Source organism: Salvelinus alpinus, chromosome 29, assembly GCF_045679555.1.
Source record: "Salvelinus alpinus chromosome 29, SLU_Salpinus.1, whole genome shotgun sequence".
In the NCBI taxonomy this organism is placed as follows: domain Eukaryota; kingdom Metazoa; phylum Chordata; class Actinopteri; order Salmoniformes; family Salmonidae; genus Salvelinus; species Salvelinus alpinus.
In genome coordinates this window covers 15,032,203-15,053,960 of record NC_092114.1, presented here as the reverse complement: position 1 = coordinate 15,053,960, position 21,758 = coordinate 15,032,203, and the positions used below count along the sequence as shown (strand labels likewise).

Below are 21,758 nucleotides of genomic sequence, written 5' to 3'. Positions count from 1 at the left end.
CTACGAGGGACAAGCTTACGCATTTGGAATGACTGGGAGTGAATTGTAGCACTACAGAACGTTTGCCTTCAAAGTGAAAAATAAACACAATCATAGTGAATGTTAGCTAAATACTCAGCAAACACATAACCATAGCCCTAGTAGACTCCGCCAGCAATATTATCATCATTGGTCAAATAATTGTATTATTTTAGGTGCCTTTAATAAGAATTGGCTAGATAAATCCTCTGCTAAGGATAGAAAAACGACTGAAAATATGTATTTTACTCAATTAATTGTAGAAGCAACGAGAATCAACCCACACATTTATAATGGGACTTTGCTGGGTTGGCTCTTGGTGACATGTCCTGTCAGGGTTCTAAGTTCAGGTGTTCTTCCAGACTGCTTCAGTGATCATTCCATCATCTATTGTGTTTGGAAGAGGAACATACTTAAAGCACCACCTAAATTATTGATTTATTTAAGACAATGTAAAAATGTAAATATTGATGACTTGATATCCATAAACTGGCAAAGATAATGTAGTGGTGATTGTTCTATGAAAAGCCACTGGCACAGGAGAGAGCTGTCCATAACACGTCCACAAGAATCAGCTTTCCAAACGTTACTCTTTTCAGGTGAACTTCCCATTTTATTGCGTGTATATAAAATTGTAAATTGCTCCAAAACACATATTCCTATAGAAAAGGTGCAGAGAGATGCATTCTATAAGCGGTATCTGTGATACAGTAACAACTGCACGTGCTCTCCTCTCACCTGTGCTTAATCCTTCCTATATACACACGACCAGTGACCTATGACCTCAACATATAGCGCCCTCTAGTGTACAAAGCAAGTAAAAACAACCCTTGACAGACAACATACACACAACACAAACAGGCAAAAACAGCTCCTATAGATAGTCTGACAAGTAATAACAAAAAAAATCCACAGTAGTTCTGGAAATACACAAATAACTTTTAAATAGGTCAAATAATATAAATGAAGATATAAATGACACGGTCGGCAGCATAATAGCTGATGTTTTAGTCTATTAGCTCATCTGTTACATCAGATCATCATTTCACCCACAATTCCATCAATGCTGGGTATACAGTGCCTTCAGGAAGTATTCACACCCCTTGGCTTTACACACATTTTGTAGTGTTATGGCCTGAATTTAAATGGATTCAATTACAATTTGGAGTCACTGACCTACACACAATGCCCCATAATGTAAAAGAGGAATTATGTTATTATTATTTATTTTTTATTTTTTTACAAATGAATTACAAATGAAAAGATGAAATGTCTTGAGTCAATAAGTATTCAACCACTTGGTTATGACAAGCCTGAATAAGTTCAGGAGTAAAAATTTCACATAAGTTGCATGGACTCTCTGTGCAATAATAGTGTTAAACATGATTTTTGAATGACTACCTCATCTCTGTACCCCACACATACAATTATATGTAAGGTTCCTCAGTCGAGCAGTGAATTTCAAACGCAGATTCAACCACAAAGACCAGGGAGGTTTTCTAATGCCTCGTAAAGAATGGAACCTATTGGTATATGGGTAAACATTTTTTTTTAAAGCAGACGTTGAATATCTCTTTGAGCATGGTGAAGTTATTAATTACACTTTGGATGGTGTATCAACACACCCAGTCATAGTGCTGAGCGATTAGTGCTTTTCTAGGTTGTTTTGGTTAGATTATTTAAAAACAATCACGTTTTTACATTTTTTTTTTTTTTTTTTAAACATTCAATGCATTACGAAAAAATGACATAAATAATTTGAGTTTTTTAATGGAAATTCCAAATCCCAAAATTGTGAACATTCAATTGCCAAAACATAGAAAATATTCCATTGTCTCTGTCAGGTGTAACGGCTTTCGTCTTCCTCCTCGTCTGAGGAGGAGAAATTAGAAGGATGGGAGGACCAATGTGCAGCGTGGTAATTGTTCATCTTGATTTAATAAAAGTGAACACTCAAAATACAAAAAACAACAAATGTGAAAAAACCGAAACAGTTCTGTCTGGTGCAGACACACGAAGACTGAAGACAACCACCCACCAAACCCAACACAAAACAGGCTACCTAAATATGGTTCCCAATCAGAGACAACGACAAATACCTGCCTCTGATTGAGAACCATATCAGGCCAAACACAGAAATAGGAAAACATAGAAATATAAACATAGACTGCCCACCACAACTCACGCCCTGACCATACTAAATAAAGACAAAACAAAGGAAATAAAGGTCAGAACGTGACATCAGGTCCACATTGAGTAAACATCAATAGAAATAACTATGAAATTATAAAATATATCAATTAAATCAATCAAATTTATTTATGTATTTATATATCCCTTCTTACATCAGTTGATATCTCACAGTGCTGTACAGAAACCCAGCCTAAAACCCCAAACAGCAAGCAATGCAGGTGTAGAAGCACGGTGGCTAGGGAAAAACTCCCTAGAAAGGCCAAAACCTAGGAAGAAACCTAGAGAGGAACCAGGCTATGAGGGGTGGCCAGTCCTCTTCTGGCTGTGCCGGGTGGCGTTTATAACAGAACATGGCCAAGATGTTCAAATGTTCATAAATGACCAGCATGGTCAAATAATAATAATCACAGTGGTTGTCGAGGGTGCAACAGGTCAGCACCTCAGGAGTAAATGTCAGTTGACTTTTCATAGCCGATCATTGAGAGTATCTCTACCGCTCCTGCTGTCTCTAGACAGGTGGTACGTCCGGTGAACAGGTCAGGGTTACATAGCCGCAGGCAGAACAGTTGAAACTGGAGCAGCAGCACGGCCAGGTGGACTGGGGACAGCAAGGAGTCATCATGCCAGGTAGTCCTGAGGCATGGTCCTAGGGCTCAGGTCCTCCGAAAGAGAGAATTAGAGAGAGCATACTTAAATTCACACAGGACAGGAGAATACTCCAGATATAACAGACTGACCCTAGCCCCCCGACACAAACTACTGCAGCATAAATACTGGAGGCTGAGACAGGAGGGTTCAGGAGACACTGTGGCCCCATCCGATGATACCCCCGGACAGGGCCAAACAGGCAGGATATAACCCCACCCACTTTGCCAAAGCACAGCCCCCACACCACTAGAGGGATACCTTCAACCACCAACTTACCATCCTGAGACAAGGCCGAGTATAGCCCACAAAGATCTCCGCCTCGGCACAACCCAAGGGGGGGCGCCAACCCAGACAGGAAGACCACGTCAGTGACTCAACCCACTCAAGTGATGTACCCCTCCTAGGGACGGCATGGAAGAGCACCAGTAAGCCAGTGACTCAGCCCCTGTAATAGGGTCAGAGGCAGAGAATCCCAGTGGAGAGAGGGGAACCGGCCAGGCAGAGACAGCAAGGGCGGTTCGTTGCTCCAGTGCCTTTCCGTTCACCTTCACACTCCTGGGCCAGACTACACTCAATCATAGGACCTACTGAAGAGATGAGTCTTCAGTAGAGACTTAAAGGTTGAGACCGAGTCTGCGTCTCTCACATGGGTAGGCAGACCATTCCATAAAAATGGAGCTCTATAGGAGAAAGCCCTGCCTCCAGCTGTTTGCTTAGAAATTCTAGGGACAATTAGGAAGCCTGCATCTTGTGACCGTAGCGTACGTGTAGGTATGTACGGCAGGACCAAATCGGAAAGATAGGTAGGAGCAAGCCCATGTAATGCTTTGTAGGTTAGCAGTAAAACCTTGAAATCAGCCCTTGCCTTAACAGGAAGCCAGTGTAGGGAGGCTAGCACTGGAGTAATATGATCACATTTTTTGGTTCTAGTCAGGATTCTAGCAGCCGTAATTTAGCACTAACTGAAGTTTATTTAGTGCTTTATCCATGACAACCCCAACACATGTTCATGCCATCGTCACCAATCAACAGCATTACAGACTACCACCACAGCAAACGGGAGTTAGCACTTCTTCAAAAACCTGAAAAAGGGACAACTTCTAAATGTTATGCAGCAAAAACAACCAAATATTTTAAAATCTGACTTTAGTAACCACATTATGGGGCCTACAATACATCAATCATTACAGGACTGTTACAATACATCAGTCATTACTAGACTGTTACAATACATCAATCATTACAGGACTGTTACAATACATCAATCATTACTAGACTGTTACAATACATCAATCATTACAGACTGTTACTATACATCAGTCATTACTAGACTGTTACAATACATCAATCATTACTAGACTGTTACAATACATCAATCATTACTAGACTGTTACAATACATCAATCATTACTAGACTGTTACAATACATCAGTCATTACAGGACTGTTACAATACATCAATCATTACAGGACTGTTACAATACATCAGTCATTACTAGACTGTTACAATACATCAGTCATTACTAGACTGTTACAATACATCAATCATTACTAGACTGTTACAATACATCAATCATTACTAGACTGTTACAATACATCAGTCATTACAGGACTGTTACAATACATCAATCATTACAGGACTGTTACAATACATCAATCATTACTAGACTGTTACAATACATCAATCATTACTAGACTGTTACAATACATCAGTCATTACAGGACTGTTACAATACATCAATCATTACTAGACTGTTACAATACATCAGTCATTACTAGACTGTTACAATACATCAATCATTACTAGACTGTTACAATACATCAGTCATTACTAGACTGTTACAATACATCAATCATTACTAGACTGTTACAATACATCAGTCATTACTAGACTGTTACAATACATCAATCATTACTAGACTGTTACAATACATCAATCATTACTAGACTGTTACAATACATCAATCATTACTAGACTGTTACAATACATCAATCATTACTAGACTGTTACAATACATCAATCATTACTAGACTGTTACAATACATCAGTCATTACTAGACTGTTACAATACATCAATCATTACTAGACTGTTACAATACATCAATCATTACTAGACTGTTACAATACATCAATCATTACTAGACTGTTACAATACATCAATCATTACTAGACTGTTATAATACATCAGTCATTACTAGACTGTTACAATACATCAATCATTACTAGACTGTTACAATACATCAGTCATTACTAGACTGTTACAATACATCAATCATTACTAGACTGTTACAATACATCAATCATTACTAGACTGTTATAATACATCAGTCATTACTAGACTGTTACAATACATCAATCATTACTAGACTGTTACAATACATCAATCATTACTAGACTGTTACAATACATCAATCATTACTAGACTGTTATAATACATCAGTCATTACTAGACTGTTACAATACATCAATCATTACTAGACTGTTACAATACATCAGTCATTACTAGACTGTTACAATACATCAATCATTACTAGACTGTTACAATACATCAGTCATTACAGGACTGTTACAATACATCAGTCATTACTAGACTGTTACAATACATCAATCATTACTAGACTGTTACAATACATCAGTCATTACTAGACTGTTACAATACATCAATCATTACTAGACTGTTACAATACATCAATCATTACTAGACTGTTACAATACATCAATCATTACTAGACTGTTACAATACATCAGTCATTACTAGACTGTTACAATACATCAATCATTACTAGACTGTTACAATACATCAATCATTACAGGACTGTTACAATACATCAATCATTACTAGACTGTTACAATACATCAATCATTACTAGACTGTTACAATACATCAATCATTACAGGACTGTTACAATACATCAATCATTACTAGACTGTTACAATACATCAGTCATTACAGGACTGTTACAATACATCAATCATTACTGGACTGTTACAATACATCAGTCATTACTAGACTGTTACAATACATCAGTCATTACTAGACTGTTACAATACATCAATCATTACTAGACTGTTACAATACATCAATCATTACTAGACTGTTACAATACATCAATCATTACTAGACTGTTACAATACATCAATCATTACTAGACTGTTACAATACATCAGTCATTACAGCCTGTTCTATTCATTCTATTTACCAGTCATATTACCAGGGTTAGAGGTTCCAAGCCTGTTCTATTCATTCTATTTACCAGTCATATTACCAGGGTTAGAGGTTCCAAGCCTGTTCTATTCATTCTATTTACCAGGGTTAGAGGTTCCAAGCCTGTTCTATTCATTCTATTTACCAGTCATATTACCAGGGTTAGAGGTTCCAAGCCTGTTCTATTCATTCTATTTACCAGTCATATTACCAGGGTTAGAGGTTCCAAGCCTGTTCTATTCATTCTATTTTTATGTCTGCTGCTTTGTGGTCATTCAGTCAACAAAACAAATATAAAGATATATTTTAACCTGTTATGGTGGTTATTTTATTCTCATGACAGTCTTCATCCAGAACCGTAATTGTGCCAGGCCTATTCAAATGTAGTAGTTTCCCTATGTATAATGCTTTTGATTCCTCCTAATTGCCCCTGAAGGGATTAATCAAAGCTGAATTAGATTCAGTTGAGAATTGACTTGAATTATGAATTGCATTACATTGCGTTACAACCAAATTCATTGTAATGTCTCCCTAGGACCAGCAGGGGGCGCATGTCGAGACAGAGCCTCTGTGCGTCTTGGATTTCTTTGTGAAAGAGAACCTTCAGAGGCACGGCTACGGACTGGAGCTGTTTAGCTTCATGCTGCAGGTGAGACAGACGTGACCACGCCTTTACCTGGGATGGAAGCAGGGTTAGGGTTTACCTGGGATGGAAGCATGGTTGGGGTTTACCTGGGATGGAAGCAGGGTTAGGGTTTACCTGGGACGGAAGCAGGGTTGGGGTTTACCTGGGACGGAAGCAGGGTTAGGGTTTACCTGGGACGGAAGCAGGGTTGGGGTTTACCTGGGACGGAAGCAGGGTTAGGGTTTACCTGGGACGGAAGCAGGGTTAGGGTTTACCTGGGATGGAAGCAGGGTTGGGGTTTACCTAGGACGGAAGCAGGGTTGGGGTTTACCTGGGACGGAAGCAGGGTTGGGGTTTACCTGGGACGGAAGCAGGGTTAGGGTTTACCTGGGACGGAAGCAGGGTTGGGGTTTACCTGGGACGGAAGCAGGGTTTACCTGGGACGGAAGCAGGGTTAGGGTTTACCTGGGACGGAAGCAGGGTTGGGGTTTACCTGGGACGGAAGCAGGGTTTACCTGGGACGGAAGCAGGGTTAGGGTTTACCTGGGACGGAAGCAGGGTTGGGGTTTACCTGGGACGGAAGCAGGGTTGGGGTTTACCTGGGACGGAAGCAGGGTTGGGGTTTACCTGGGACGGAAGCAGGGTTGGGGTTTACCTGGGATGGAAGCAGGGTTGGGGTTTACCTGGGACGGAAGCAGGGTTGGGGTTTACCTGGGACGGAAGCAGGGTTGGGGTTTACCTGGGACGGAAGCAGGGTTAGGGTTTACCTGGGACGGAAGCAGGGTTGGGGTTTACCTGTCACGGGGTCAATTTGAATTGGAGTAAACTGAAATCCAATTCAATAATTGAAAAATTGCATTTGTCAGTAATGATTTCTCAATAAACTGTGAAGGAAGTATTTATTTTAAATTTTTTAAAATTTGTCCATTGTAAATTCAAATCACTTCCTGAATTCAGATGCTTCAATTCTAATTGACTCCAACCCTGGTCAGAAGGAATGAACACTGAATGGTTACGCCTGACTGGATGCTGGGGTATATTCACTAGGAAGCAAACGGGAAGGGACCTACCTTAATTTGCCCGATAAGAAACTTGTTTTCGTTAGACGTTTTTTGTTACAAAGCTTTTTGCTACAGTTTGCACTAATGAATACACCCCTGCTCTCATGATAGTTGAGCGGAGCACTCAGTCTCGTTTGACCCGGGGTGTATTCATTACGCCGGTTCTGTTGCAAAACATTTTGCAACAGAAACCATTTAATCTAAACTCTGTTGAGTTCCGTTTTGTTCTTAAACGGAAGTTGTAGTTCAGTCGTGTCTCTCTTAAAAAAATAAAATAAGGGTCTGGAAGAAGTTGGAAGGAACCCCGCGGAAGAATCTATCATTTATAGATGTGCAACTTGTGCCAAGTACTTTATAGACTATTCAGATTGGAATGGCAACTTGTGGAAACCATACAATTAAAATTAAACTACAACTTCCATTTAAGAACTCAACAGCTTTTATGTCGTGTTGAAGAGCGTTTGGGAGTAAACGGTCTCAGTTGCAAAACGTTTTTTTTTGTTTTTGCAACAGATTACATTTTGTTTGCAATAGAATCAGTGTAATGAATGCACCCCAGGCTATGACAACTAGAGCACACAGACTGGAATGTGGTGTGAGTCGCTGCGCTAGAAGTGATATTGCTAGAGATTACAGAGTGTTGTCAAGAAGGTGTTTTCCCTAATGTCTGCTCGTTGAGACGTGTGGTAACTGCTTCGTTTGTTTTCTCCCCCTCCATGTTCAGAACAAAAAGGTGGAGCCAGTGCTGATGGCTTACGACAGGCCCTCCCCTAAGTTCCTCTCTTTTCTGGAGAAGCATTACTGTCTGAAAAACAGTGTACCTCAGGTATGATTTCATGGCGGTCTCTCCTCCCCAACACCGTATCGTCACTCTGGTAAATGATTATACAGGCCTGACACCCAACAGCCTAATATAATGCAAATAGCTATGAAAATATCATAAACAAACGGTTTCAGACTGAGATAAGACAGGAGGTGAAGGGGGTATGGGCTAAATATAGAAGGCATGACTGGTGCAATTAAGATATGATTTGATATTGATATGACGCAGGCAGGACGGTACTATTAGATAAAAGTACATGTAGATTTCCATGAGTCCCCTGGGCATATCAAACTGAGATACAGTCAGCCATTAAACTGAGATACAGTCAGCCATTAAACAGAGATACAGTCAGCCATTAAACTGAGATACAGTCAGCCATTAAACTGAGATACAGTCAGCCATTAAACTGAGATACAGTCAGCCATTAAACTGAGATACAGTCAGCCATTAAACTGAGATACAGTCAGCCATTAAACTGAGATACAGTCAGCCATCAAACTGAGATACAGTCAGCCATTAAACTGAGATACAGTCAGCCATTAAACTCAGATAGTCAGCCATCAAACTGAGTCAGCCATCAAACTGAGATACAGTCAGCCATTAAACTGAGATACAGTCAGCCATTAAACTGAGATACAGTCAGCCATCAAACTGAGATACAGTCAGCCATTAAACTGAGATACAGTCAGCCATTAAACTGAGATACAGTCAGCCATCAAACTGAGATAGTCAGCCATCAAACTGAGATACAGTCAGCCATTAAACTGAGATACAGTCAGCCATCAAACTGAGATACAGTCAGCCATTAAACTGAGATACAGTCAGCCATTAAACTCAGATACAGTCAGCCATCAAACTGAGTCAGCCATCAAACTGAGATACAGTCAGCCATTAAACTGAGATACAGTCAGCCATTAAACTGAGATACAGTCAGCCATCAAACTGAGATACAGTCAGCCATTAAACTGAGATACAGTCAGCCATTAAACTGAGATACAGTCAGCCATCAAACTGAGATACAGTCAGCCATCAAACTGAGATACAGTCAGCCATCAAACTGAGATACAGTCAGCCATCAAACTGAGATACAGTCAGCCATTAAACTGAGATACAGTCAGCCATCAAACTGAGATACAGTCAGCCATTAAACTGAGATACAGTCAGCCATCAAACTGAGATACAGTCAGCCATCAAACTGAGATACAGTCAGCCATCAAACTGAGATACAGTCAGCCATTAAACTGAGATACAGTCAGCCATCAAACTGAGATACAGTCAGCCATTAAACTGAGATACAGTCAGCCATCAAACTGAGATACAGTCAGCCATCAAACTGAGATACAGTCAGCCATCAAACTGAGTCAGCCATCATCAGTCATGTGACTCGTCACCTCCAGACGACTAAAGCAAAGTAGATAAATTAAATAGTCCTATTTCAAGAAAAAAACTTTTTGTAAGCAGAGATGGAATTATACAGTACCAACAACATTTTAGGAGTATTCAATCAATAAATCAGTTGAACACATTTAAACCCGTTTATAAAAATGTATAATTTCTTATAATTATAAAAGTTCAAGATTTAGCCTCATGTTTTCATGTTTTATCTGATGAGACAATATTTCACTTGAGATCAAAATAATCCCCCAGGTTGTTAAAAGGTAAATCTGAGGGTGTTAAAAGGGTGTTGTTGTGGAAAGGTGAGGATAGACAACAGCGTGTTGGTCTATGAGTGTGTCCCTAGGGGCCCTGGTCAGAAGTAGTGCACTACGTTACCCATAGGGCCCTGGTCAGAAGTAGTGCACTACGTTACCCATAGGGCTCTGGTCAGAAGTAGTGCACTACGTTACCCATAGGGCCCTGGTCAGAAGTAGTGCACTACGTTACCCATAGGGCCCTGGTCAGAAGTAGTGCACTACGTTACCCATAGGGCTCTGGTCAGAAGTAGTGCACTACGTTACCCATAGGGTCCTGGTCAGAAGTAGTGCACTACGTTACCCATAGGGTTCTGGTCAGAAGTAGTACACTACGTTACCCATAGGGCTTTGATCAGAAGTAGTGCACTACGTTACCCATAGGGCCCTGGTCAGAAGTAGTGCACTACGTTACCCATAGGGCTTTGATCAGAAGTAGTGCACTACGTTACCCATAGGGCTCTGGTCAGAAGTAGTGCACTACGTTACCCATAGGGCTCTGGTCAGAAGTAGTGCACTACGTTACCCATAGGGCCCTGGTCAGAAGTAGTGCACTACGTTACCCATAGGGCTCTGGTCAGAAGTAGTGCACTACGTTACCCATAGGGCCCTGGTCAGAAGTAGTGCACTACGTTACCCATAGGGCTCTGGTCAGAAGTAGTACACTACGTTACCCATAGGGCTCTGATCAGAAGTAGTGCACTACGTTACCCATAGGGTCCTGGTCAGAAGTAGTGCACTACGTTACCCATAGGGTTCTGGTCAGAAGTAGTACACTACGTTACCCATAGGGCTCTGGTCAGAAGTAGTACACTACGTTACCCATAGGGCTCTGGTCAGAAGTAGTGCACTACGTTACCCATAGGGCTCTGATCAGAAGTAGTACACTACGTTACCCATAGGGCTCTGGTCAGAAGTAGTGCACTACGTTACCCATAGGGCTCTGGTCAGAAGTAGTACACTACGTTACCCATAGGGCTCTGGTCAGAAGTAGTGCACTACGTTACCCATAGGGCTCTGATCAGAAGTAATGCACTACGTTACCCATAGGGCCCTGGTCAGAAGTAGTGCACTACGTTACCCATAGGGCTCTGGTCAGAAGTAGTGCACTACGTTACCCATAGGGCCCTGGTCAGAAGTAGTGCACTACGTTACCCATAGGGCCCTGGTCAGAAGTAGTGCACTACGTTACCCATAGGGCTCTGGTCAGAAGTAGTGCACTACGTTACCCATAGGGTCCTGGTCAGAAGTAGTGCACTACGTTACCCATAGGGTTCTGGTCAGAAGTAGTACACTACGTTACCCATAGGGCTCTGGTCAGAAGTAGTACACTACGTTACCCATAGGGCTTTGATCAGAAGTAGTGCACTACGTTACCCATAGGGCCCTGGTCAGAAGTAGTGCACTACGTTACCCATAGGGCTCTGGTCAGAAGTAGTGCACTACGTTACCCATAGGGCTCTGGTCAGAAGTAGTACACTACGTTACCCATAGGGCTCTGGTCAGAAGTAGTGCACTACGTTACCCATAGGGCTCTGGTCAGAAGTAGTGCACTACGTTACCCATAGGGCTCTGGTCAGAAGTAGTGCACTACGTTACCCATAGGGCCCTGGTCAGAAGTAGTGCACTACGTTACCCATAGGGCTCTGGTCAGAAGTAGTGCACTACGTTACCCATAGGGCCCTGGTCAGAAGTAGTGCACTACGTTACCCATAGGGCTCTGGTCAGAAGTAGTACACTACGTTACCCATAGGGCTCTGATCAGAAGTAGTGCACTACGTTACCCATAGGGTCCTGGTCAGAAGTAGTGCACTACGTTACCCATAGGGTTCTGGTCAGAAGTAGTACACTACGTTACCCATAGGGCTCTGGTCAGAAGTAGTACACTACGTTACCCATAGGGCTCTGGTCAGAAGTAGTGCACTACGTTACCCATAGGGCTCTGATCAGAAGTAGTACACTACGTTACCCATAGGGCTCTGGTCAGAAGTAGTGCACTACGTTACCCATAGGGCTCTGATCAGAAGTAGTGCACTACGTTACCCATAGGGTCCTGGTCAGAAGTAGTGCACTACGTTACCCATAGGGCTCTGGTCAGAAGTAGTACACTACGTTACCCATAGGGCTCTGGTCAGAAGTAGTGCACTACGTTACCCATAGGGCCCTGGTCAGAAGTAGTGCACTACGTTACCCATAGGGCTCTGGTCAGAAGTAGTGCACTACGTTACCCATAGGGCTCTGGTCAGAAGTAGTGCACTACGTTACCCATAGGGCTCTGGTCAGAAGTAGTGCACTACGTTACCCATAGGGCCCTGGTCAGAAGTAGTGCACTACGTTACCCATAGGGCTCTGGTCAGAAGTAGTGCACTACGTTACCCATAGGGCTCTGGTCAGAAGTAGTGCACTACGTTACCCATAGGGCTCTGGTCAGAAGTAGTGCACTACGTTACCCATAGGGCTCTGGTCAGAAGTAGTGCACTACGTTACCCATAGGGCCCTGGTCAGAAGTAGTACACTACGTTACCCATAGGGCTCTGGTCAGAAGTAGTACACTACGTTACCCATAGGGCTCTGATCAGAAGTAGTGCACTACGTTACCCATAGGGTCCTGGTCAGAAGTAGTGCACTACGTTACCCATAGGGTTCTGGTCAGAAGTAGTACACTACGTTACCCATAGGGCTCTGGTCAGAAGTAGTACACTACGTTACCCATAGGGCTCTGGTCAGAAGTAGTGCACTACGTTACCCATAGGGCTCTGATCAGAAGTAGTACACTACGTTACCCATAGGGCTCTGGTCAGAAGTAGTGCACTACGTTACCCATAGGGCTCTGGTCAGAAGTAGTACACTACGTTACCCATAGGGCTCTGGTCAGAAGTAGTGCACTACGTTACCCATAGGGCTCTGATCAGAAGTAATGCACTACGTTACCCATAGGGCCCTGGTCAGAAGTAGTGCACTACGTTACCCATAGGGCTCTGGTCAGAAGTAGTGCACTACGTTACCCATAGGGCCCTGGTCAGAAGTAGTGCACTACGTTACCCATAGGGCCCTGGTCAGAAGTAGTGCACTACGTTACCCATAGGGCTCTGGTCAGAAGTAGTGCACTACGTTACCCATAGGGTCCTGGTCAGAAGTAGTGCACTACGTTACCCATAGGGTTCTGGTCAGAAGTAGTACACTACGTTACCCATAGGGCTCTGGTCAGAAGTAGTACACTACGTTACCCATAGGGCTTTGATCAGAAGTAGTGCACTACGTTACCCATAGGGCCCTGGTCAGAAGTAGTGCACTACGTTACCCATAGGGCTCTGGTCAGAAGTAGTGCACTACGTTACCCATAGGGCTCTGGTCAGAAGTAGTACACTACGTTACCCATAGGGCTCTGGTCAGAAGTAGTGCACTACGTTACCCATAGGGCTCTGGTCAGAAGTAGTGCACTACGTTACCCATAGGGCTCTGGTCAGAAGTAGTGCACTACGTTACCCATAGGGCCCTGGTCAGAAGTAGTGCACTACGTTACCCATAGGGCTCTGGTCAGAAGTAGTGCACTACGTTACCCATAGGGCCCTGGTCAGAAGTAGTGCACTACGTTACCCATAGGGCTCTGGTCAGAAGTAGTACACTACGTTACCCATAGGGCTCTGATCAGAAGTAGTGCACTACGTTACCCATAGGGTCCTGGTCAGAAGTAGTGCACTACGTTACCCATAGGGTTCTGGTCAGAAGTAGTACACTACGTTACCCATAGGGCTCTGGTCAGAAGTAGTACACTACGTTACCCATAGGGCTCTGGTCAGAAGTAGTGCACTACGTTACCCATAGGGCTCTGATCAGAAGTAGTACACTACGTTACCCATAGGGCTCTGGTCAGAAGTAGTGCACTACGTTACCCATAGGGCTCTGATCAGAAGTAGTGCACTACGTTACCCATAGGGTCCTGGTCAGAAGTAGTGCACTACGTTACCCATAGGGCTCTGGTCAGAAGTAGTACACTACGTTACCCATAGGGCTCTGGTCAGAAGTAGTGCACTACGTTACCCATAGGGCCCTGGTCAGAAGTAGTGCACTACGTTACCCATAGGGCTCTGGTCAGAAGTAGTGCACTACGTTACCCATAGGGCTCTGGTCAGAAGTAGTGCACTACGTTACCCATAGGGCTCTGGTCAGAAGTAGTGCACTACGTTACCCATAGGGCCCTGGTCAGAAGTAGTGCACTACGTTACCCATAGGGCTCTGGTCAGAAGTAGTGCACTACGTTACCCATAGGGCTCTGGTCAGAAGTAGTGCACTACGTTACCCATAGGGCTCTGGTCAGAAGTAGTGCACTACGTTACCCATAGGGCTCTGGTCAGAAGTAGTGCACTACGTTACCCATAGGGCCCTGGTCAGAAGTAGTACACTACGTTACCCATAGGGCCCTGGTCAGAAGTAGTGCACTACGTTACCCATAGGGCTCTGGTCAGAAGTAGTGCACTACGTTACCCATAGGGCTCTGGTCAGAAGTAGTGCACTACGTTACCCATAGGGCTCTGGTCAGAAGTAGTGCACTACGTTACCCATAGGGCTCTGGTCAGAAGTAGTGCACTACGTTACCCATAGGGCTCTGGTCAGAAGTAGTGCACTACGTTACCCATAGGGCCCTGGTCAGAAGTAGTACACTACGTTACCCATAGGGCTCTGGTCAGAAGTAGTGCACTACGTTACCCATAGGGCCCTGGTCAGAAGTAATGCACTACATTACCCATAGGGCCCTGGTCAGAAGTAGTACACTACATTACCCATAGGGCCCTGGTCAGAAGTAGTGCACTACGTTACCCATAGGGCTCTGGTCAGAAGTAGTGCACTACGTTACCCATAGGGCCCTGGTCAGAAGTAGTGCACTACGTTACCCATAGGGCTCTGGTCAGAAGTAGTGCACTACGTTACCCATAGGGCTCTGGTCAGAAGTAGTGCACTACGTTACCCATAGGGTCCTGGTCAGAAGTAGTGCACTACGTTACCCATAGGGCTCTGGTCAGAAGTAGTGCACTACGTTACCCATAGGGCCCTGGTCAGGAGTAGTGCACTACGTTACCCATAGGGCTCTGGTCAGAAGTAGTACACTACGTTACCCATAGGGCTCTGGTCAGAAGTAGTACACTACGTTACCCATAGGGCTCTGGTCAGAAGTAGTGCACTACGTTACCCATAGGGCTCTGGCCAGAAGTAGTACACTATAAAGAGAATAGGGTGACATTTGGGATGCACTCGATGAGTCACTTCCTGTTTGTGATTACACCACAGTGTGTCCTCCAGACTGAAATAACCTCCAAAGCCTTACTCATCATGCTGGCCCTATGGTTTATGATTCTGTTAATAACCTCCAAAGCCTTACTCATCATGCTGGCCCTATGGTTTATGATTCTGTTAATAACCTCCAAAGCCTTACTCATCATGCTGGCCCTATGGTTATGATTCTGTTAATAACCTCCAAAGCCTTATTCATCATGCTGGCCCTATGGTTTATGATTCTGTTAATAACCTCCAAAGCCTTATTCATCATGCTGGCCCTATGGTTTATGATTCTGTTAATAACCTCCAAAGCCTTACTCATCATGCTGGCCCTATGGTTATGATTCTGTTAATAACCTCCAAAGCCTTATTTATCATGCTGGCCCTATGGTTTATGATTCTGTTAAACAGACTAAATACATTACCTGGATGTCATGTATCTATCATCTACCTGGTGATTTAGTGTCATCACTCTTTCTCTCTCTCTCTCTCTTCCTGACCCTGTCCCCTTCTTTCTCTCTCTCTCTTCCTGACCCTGTCCCCTTCTTTCTCTCTCTCTCTCTTCCTGACCCTGTCCCCTACTTTCTCTCTTCCTTACCCTGTCCCCTACTTTCTCTCTTCCTGACCCTGTCCCCTTCTTTCTCTCTCTCTCTCTTCCTGACCCTGTCCCCTACTTTCTCTCTTCCTGACCCTGTCCCCTTCTTTCTCTCTCTCTCTCTTCCTGACCCTGTCCCCTACTTTCTCTCTTCCTTACCCTGTCCCCTTCTTTCTCTCTCTCTCTCTTCCTGACCCTGTCCCCTTCTCTCTCTCTTCCTCACCCTGTCCCCTTCTTTCTCTCTCTCTCTTCCTTACCCTGTCCCCTTCTTTCTCTCTCTCTCTCTCTCTTCCTTACCCTGTCCCCTTCTTTCTCTCTCTCTCTCTTCCTGACCCTGTCCCCTTCTTTCTCTCTCTCTCTCTTCCTGACCCTGTCCCCTACTTTCTCTCTTCCTTACCCTGTCCCCTTCTTTCTCTCTCTCTCTCTTCCTGACCCTGTCCCCTTCTTTCTCTCTTCCTTACCCTGTCCCCTCCTTTCTCCCTCTCTCTTCCTGACCCCCCTCCTCCCTCTCTCTCTCTTCCTGACCCCCCCTCCTTTCTCTCTCTCTCTCTTCCTGACCCCCCCTCCTCCCTCTCTCTCTCTTCCTGACCCCCCCTCCTTTCTCTCTCTCTCTTCCTGACCCCCCCTCCTTTCTCTCTCTCTCTTTCTGACCCCCCCTCCTCCCTCTCTCTCTCTCTTCCTGACACCCCCTCCTTTCTCTCTCTCTCTTCCTGACCCCCCCTCCTCCCTCTCTCTCTCTCTTCCTGACCCCCCTCCTTTCTCTCTCTCTCTTCCTGACGCCCCCTCCTTCCTCTCTCTCTCTCTTCCTGACCCCCCCTCCTTTCTCTCTCTCTCTTCCTGACCCCCCTCCTTTCTCTCTCTCTCTTCCTGACCCCCCTCCTCCCTCTCTCTCTCTTCCTGACCCCCCTCCTCCCTCTCTCTCTCTCTCTCTTCCTGACCCCCCCCTATTTTCTCTCTCTCTCTCTCTCTTCCTGACCCCCCCCCTTTCTCTCTCTCTCTTCCTGACCCCCCTTCTTTCTCTCTCTCTCTTCCTGACCCCCCTCCTCACTCTCTCTCTCTCTTCCTGACCCCCCTCCTCTCTCTCTCTCTCTTCCTGACCCCCCCTCCTTTCTCTCTCTCTCTTCCTGACCCCCCTCCTTTCTCTCTCTCTCTTCCTGACCCCCCTCCTTTCTCTCTCTCTCTTCCTGACCCCCCCTCCTTTCTCTCTCTTTCTTCCTGACCCCCCTCCTCTCTCTCTCTCTCTTCATGACCCCCCCTCCTTTCTCTCTCTCTCTTCCTGACCCCCCCTCCTTTCTCTCTCTCTCTTCCTGACCCCCCCTCCTTTCTCTCTCTCTCTTCCTGACCCCCCTCCTCCCTCTCTCTCTCTCTTCCTGACCCCCCTCCTTTCTCTCTCTCTCTTCCTGACCCCCGTCCTCCTTCTCTCTCTCTCTTCCTGACCCCCCCTCCTTTCTCTCTCTCTCTTCCTGACCCCCCTCCTCCCTCTCTCTCTCTTCCTGACCCCCCCTCCTCTCCCTCTCTCTTCCTGACCTCCCCTCCTCTCCCTCTCTCTTCCTGACCCCCCTCCTTTCTCTCTCTCTCTTCCTGACCCCCCCTCCTCCCTCTCTCTCTCTCTTCCTGACCCCCCCTCCTTTCTCTCTCTCTCTTCCTGACCCCCCTCCTCCCTCTCTCTCTCTCTTCCTGACCCCCCTCCTTTCTCTCTCTCTCTTCCTGACCCCCCTCCTTTCTCTCTCTCTCTTCCTGACCCCCCTCCTCTCTCTCTCTCTCTTCCTGACCCCCCCTCCTTTCTCTCTCTCTCTTCCTGACCCCCCCTCCTTTCTCTCTCTCTCTTCCTGACCCCCCCTCTTTTCTCTCTCTCTCTTCCTGACCCCCCTCCTCTCTCTCTCTCTCTTCCTGACCCCCCCTCCTTTCTCTCTCTCTCTTCCTGACCCCCCCTCCTTTCTCTCTCTCTCTTCCTGACCCCCCCTCCTTTCTCTCTCTCTCTTCCTGACCCCCCTCCTCCCTCTCTCTCTCTCTTCCTGAACCCCTCCTTTCTCTCTCTCTCTTCCTGACCCCCGTCCTCCTTCTCTCTCTCTCTTCCTGACCCCCCCTCCTTTCTCTCTCTCTCTTCCTGACCCCCGTCCTCCTTCTCTCTCTCTCTTCCTGACCCCCCCTCCTTTCTCTCTCTCTCTTCCTGACCCCCCCTCTTCCCTCTCTCTCTCTTCCTGACCCCCCTCCTCCCTCTCTCTCTCTTCCTGACCCCCCCTCCTCCCTCTCTCTCTCTTCCTGACCCCCCCTCCTTTCTCTCTCTCTCTTCCTGACCCCCCCTCCTCCCTCTCTCTCTCTCTTCCTGACCCCCCCTCCTCCCTCTCTCTCTCTCTTCCTGACCCCCCCTCCTTTCTCTCTCTCTCTTCCTGACCCCCCTCCTCCCTCTCTCTCTCTCTTCCTGACCCCCCTCCTTTCTCTCTCTCTCTTCCTGACCCCCCTCCTCCCTCTCTCTCTCTCTTCCTGACCCCCCCTCCTTTCTCTCTCTCTCTTCCTGACCCCCCTCCTCCCTCTCTCTCTCTCTCCTCCTCCTCCCTCCCTTCCTGACCCCCCTCCTTTCTCTCTCTCTCTTCCTGACCCCCCTCCTTTCTCTCTCTCTCTTCCTGACCCCCCTCCTCTCTCTCTCTCTCTTCCTGACCCCCCCTCCTTTCTCTCTCTCTCTTCCTGACCCCCCCTCCTTTCTCTCTCTCTCTTCCTGACCCCCCCTCTTTTCTCTCTCTCTCTTCCTGACCCCCCTCCTCTCTCTCTCTCTCTTCCTGACCCCCCCTCCTTTCTCTCTCTCTCTTCCTGACCCCCCCTCCTTTCTCTCTCTCTCTTCCTGACCCCCCCTCCTTTCTCTCTCTCTCTTCCTGACCCCCCTCCTCCCTCTCTCTCTCTCTTCCTGACCCCCCTCCTTTCTCTCTCTCTCTCTTCCTGACCCCCGTCCTCCTTCTCTCTCTCTCTTCCTGACCCCCCCTCCTTTCTCTCTCTCTCTTCCTGACCCCCGTCCTCCTTCTCTCTCTCTCTTCCTGACCCCCCCTCCTTTCTCTCTCTCTCTTCCTGACCCCCCCTCCTCCCTCTCTCTCTCTATCTGACCCCCCCTCCTCCCTCTCTCTCTCTTCCTGACCCCCCTCCTCCCTCTCTCTCTCTTCCTGACCCCCCCTCCTTTCTCTCTCTCTCTTCCTGACCCCCCCTCCTCCCTCTCTCTCTCTCTTCCTGACCCCCCCTCCTTTCTCTCTCTCTCTTCCTGACCCCCCTCCTCCCTCTCTCTCTCTCTTCCTGACCCCCCTCCTTTCTCTCTCTCTCTTCCTGACCCCCCTCCTCCCTCTCTCTCTCTCTTCCTGACCCCCCCTCCTCCCTCTCTCTCTCTTCCTGACCCCCCCTCCTCCCTCTCTCTCTCTTCCTCACCCCCCCCCTCTCTCTCTCTCTTCCTGACCCCCCCTCCTTTCTCTCTCTCTCTTCCTGACCCCCCCCTCCCTCTCTCTCTCTCATCCTGACCCCCCCTCCTTTCTCTCTCTCTCTTCCTGACCCCCCCTCCTCCCTCTCTCTCTCTCTTCCTGACCCCCCTCCTCTCTCTCTTCCTGACCCCCCCTCCTCCCTCTCTCTCTCTTCCTGACCCCCCTCTCTCTCTCTCTTCCTGACCCCCCCTCCTTTCTCTCTCTCTCTCTTCCTGACCCCCCCTCCTTTCTCTCTCTCTCTTCCTGACCCCCCCTCCTTTCTCTCTCTCTCTTCCTGACCACCCTCCTTTCTCTCTCTCTCTCTCTCCTCCTGACCCCCCTCCTCCCTCTCTCTCTCTCTTCCTGACCCCCCTCCTTTCTCTCTCTCTCTTCCTGACCCCCCTCCTTTCACTCTCTCTCTTCCTGACCCCCCTCCTTTCTCTCTCTCTCTCTTCCTGACCCCCCTCCTCCCTCTCTCTCTCTCTCTCTCTCTTCCTGACCCCCTCCTCCCTCTCTCTCTCTCTTCCTGACCCCCCCCTCCTCCCTCTCTCTCTCTTCCTGACCCCCCTCCTCTCTCTCTCTCTCTTCCTGACCCCCCTCCTTTCTCTCTCTCCCTGACCCCCCTCCTCTCTCTCTTTCTGACCCCCCCTCCTTTCTCTCTCTCTCTTCCTGACCCCCCTCCTCCCTCTCTCTCTCTTCCTGACCCCCGTCCTCCCTCTCTCTCTCTTCCTGACCCCCCCTCCTTTCTCTCTCTCTCTTCCTGACCCCCCTCCTCCCTCTCTCTCTCTTCCTGACCCCCCTCCTTTCTCTCTCTCTTCCTGACCCCCCCCCTCCTTTCTCTCTCTCTTCCTGACCCCCCCTCCTTTCTCTCTCTCTCTTCCTAACCCCCCCTCCTCCCTCTCTCTCTCTTCCTGACCCCCCCTCCTCCCTCTCTCTCTCTTCCTGACCCCCCCTCCTCCCTCTCTCTCTCTTCCTGACCCCCCTCCTCCCTCTCTCTTTCTAGGTCAATAACTTTGTGGTGTTTGACGGTTTCTTCGCCAAAAGATCAGGTAATATTCCAGAATATATCTTAATTCTATCTGTGTTGTTTTGGATGAATAGTGTTGTGTAACTGGGTTGTGTCTCAAATGTTTCTCTTTTCTCTATATAGTGCACTACTTTATACTAGAGCCCTGTGGGTCCTGGTCAAGAGTAGTGCACTAAATAGGAAATAGAGTGCCATTTGGCCGCACCAACAGTCGTCTCCTCATGCCTGTGGTGGTGTGGTAATAGGAGTATGGTTTGAACTAGCGTGGGCATCCACACCCTCACAGGTGCCTTCTAGTGTCACGTCTAACGTGGAGTAGGCTGCCTCTCTCTGTTCCCACTAAAACAGACACCCTAGTGTTTGCAGCTGACTCATGGTGTCTCGATTCTTCCTAGCTAAAACAGTTCAGAAGAGTTTGCATGTATTATGATGCCATTTTGTCACGTCTTTTTGCCTTTTTTCGGCTGTTCGGGCACACAAAATATTTTCTGGAGGCAAGCCCAAGTCTCCGCCCCTTCGTTGGTGATTGGTCAACAGTAGGGATTCTTCAATAAAGTCTTTGTTGTCATTCAACGAGAGACGACTCGTTTTCATGCATATTTTTTCATTGAGAAATACTGCACCAAACATCTTAGTTAATGTAAAATTACGCACCTAATATCTCCTCTGCAAAAACGTCAAAATTATTGACAGATTTCTGACTATTTTGAGGAAGTGGCGTCTAGCTATGGCGTCTCAAAATGGACAAACAGTATATTTCCGTTTTTTTTTCTTGTTTTTCAAGCGAAGGTCTTTTAAGGGAGAATGCGAGAGCAGACTCGTTCGGTTCATCTAGCCGAGTTTGGCTAGGTGCCAGACTTACTGAAGCATGCCGAGGCCTTTATACCCCCTTGACTTTTTACAGCCTGAATTCAAAATGTATTAAATATTTTTTGTTCTTCTCCCATCTACATAACTACCCCATAATGACAGGTGAAACAGGTTTTTAGAAATGAAAATGAAATAGCTAATTTACATAAGTGTTCATACCCCTGAATCAATACTTTGTAGAAGCACATTTGGCAGCAATTACAGCTTTGAGTCGTCTTGGGTATGTCTGTATCAGCTTTGAGCCTCTTGGGTATGTCTGTATCAGCTTTGAGCCGTCTTGGGTATGTCTGT

At 46.5% G+C, this 21,758-nt stretch overlaps 1 protein-coding gene across 8 annotated transcripts in view; it reads left to right on the top strand.

The window, feature by feature from the left end:
- Positions 1-21,758, top strand: part of LOC139559104 (alpha-tubulin N-acetyltransferase 1-like) — a 49,649-nt gene that overhangs the window by 12,838 nt on the left and 15,053 nt on the right. For all 8 annotated transcript variants that reach the window (XM_071374816.1, XM_071374821.1, XM_071374820.1 and 5 more), the window contains exons 5-7: positions 6,600-6,713; positions 8,475-8,576; positions 20,574-20,619. In XM_071374816.1, coding sequence (XP_071230917.1) covers positions 6,600-6,713; positions 8,475-8,576; positions 20,574-20,619 — 262 coding nt within the window. The remainder of the gene's footprint in view (positions 1-6,599; positions 6,714-8,474; positions 8,577-20,573; positions 20,620-21,758) is intronic.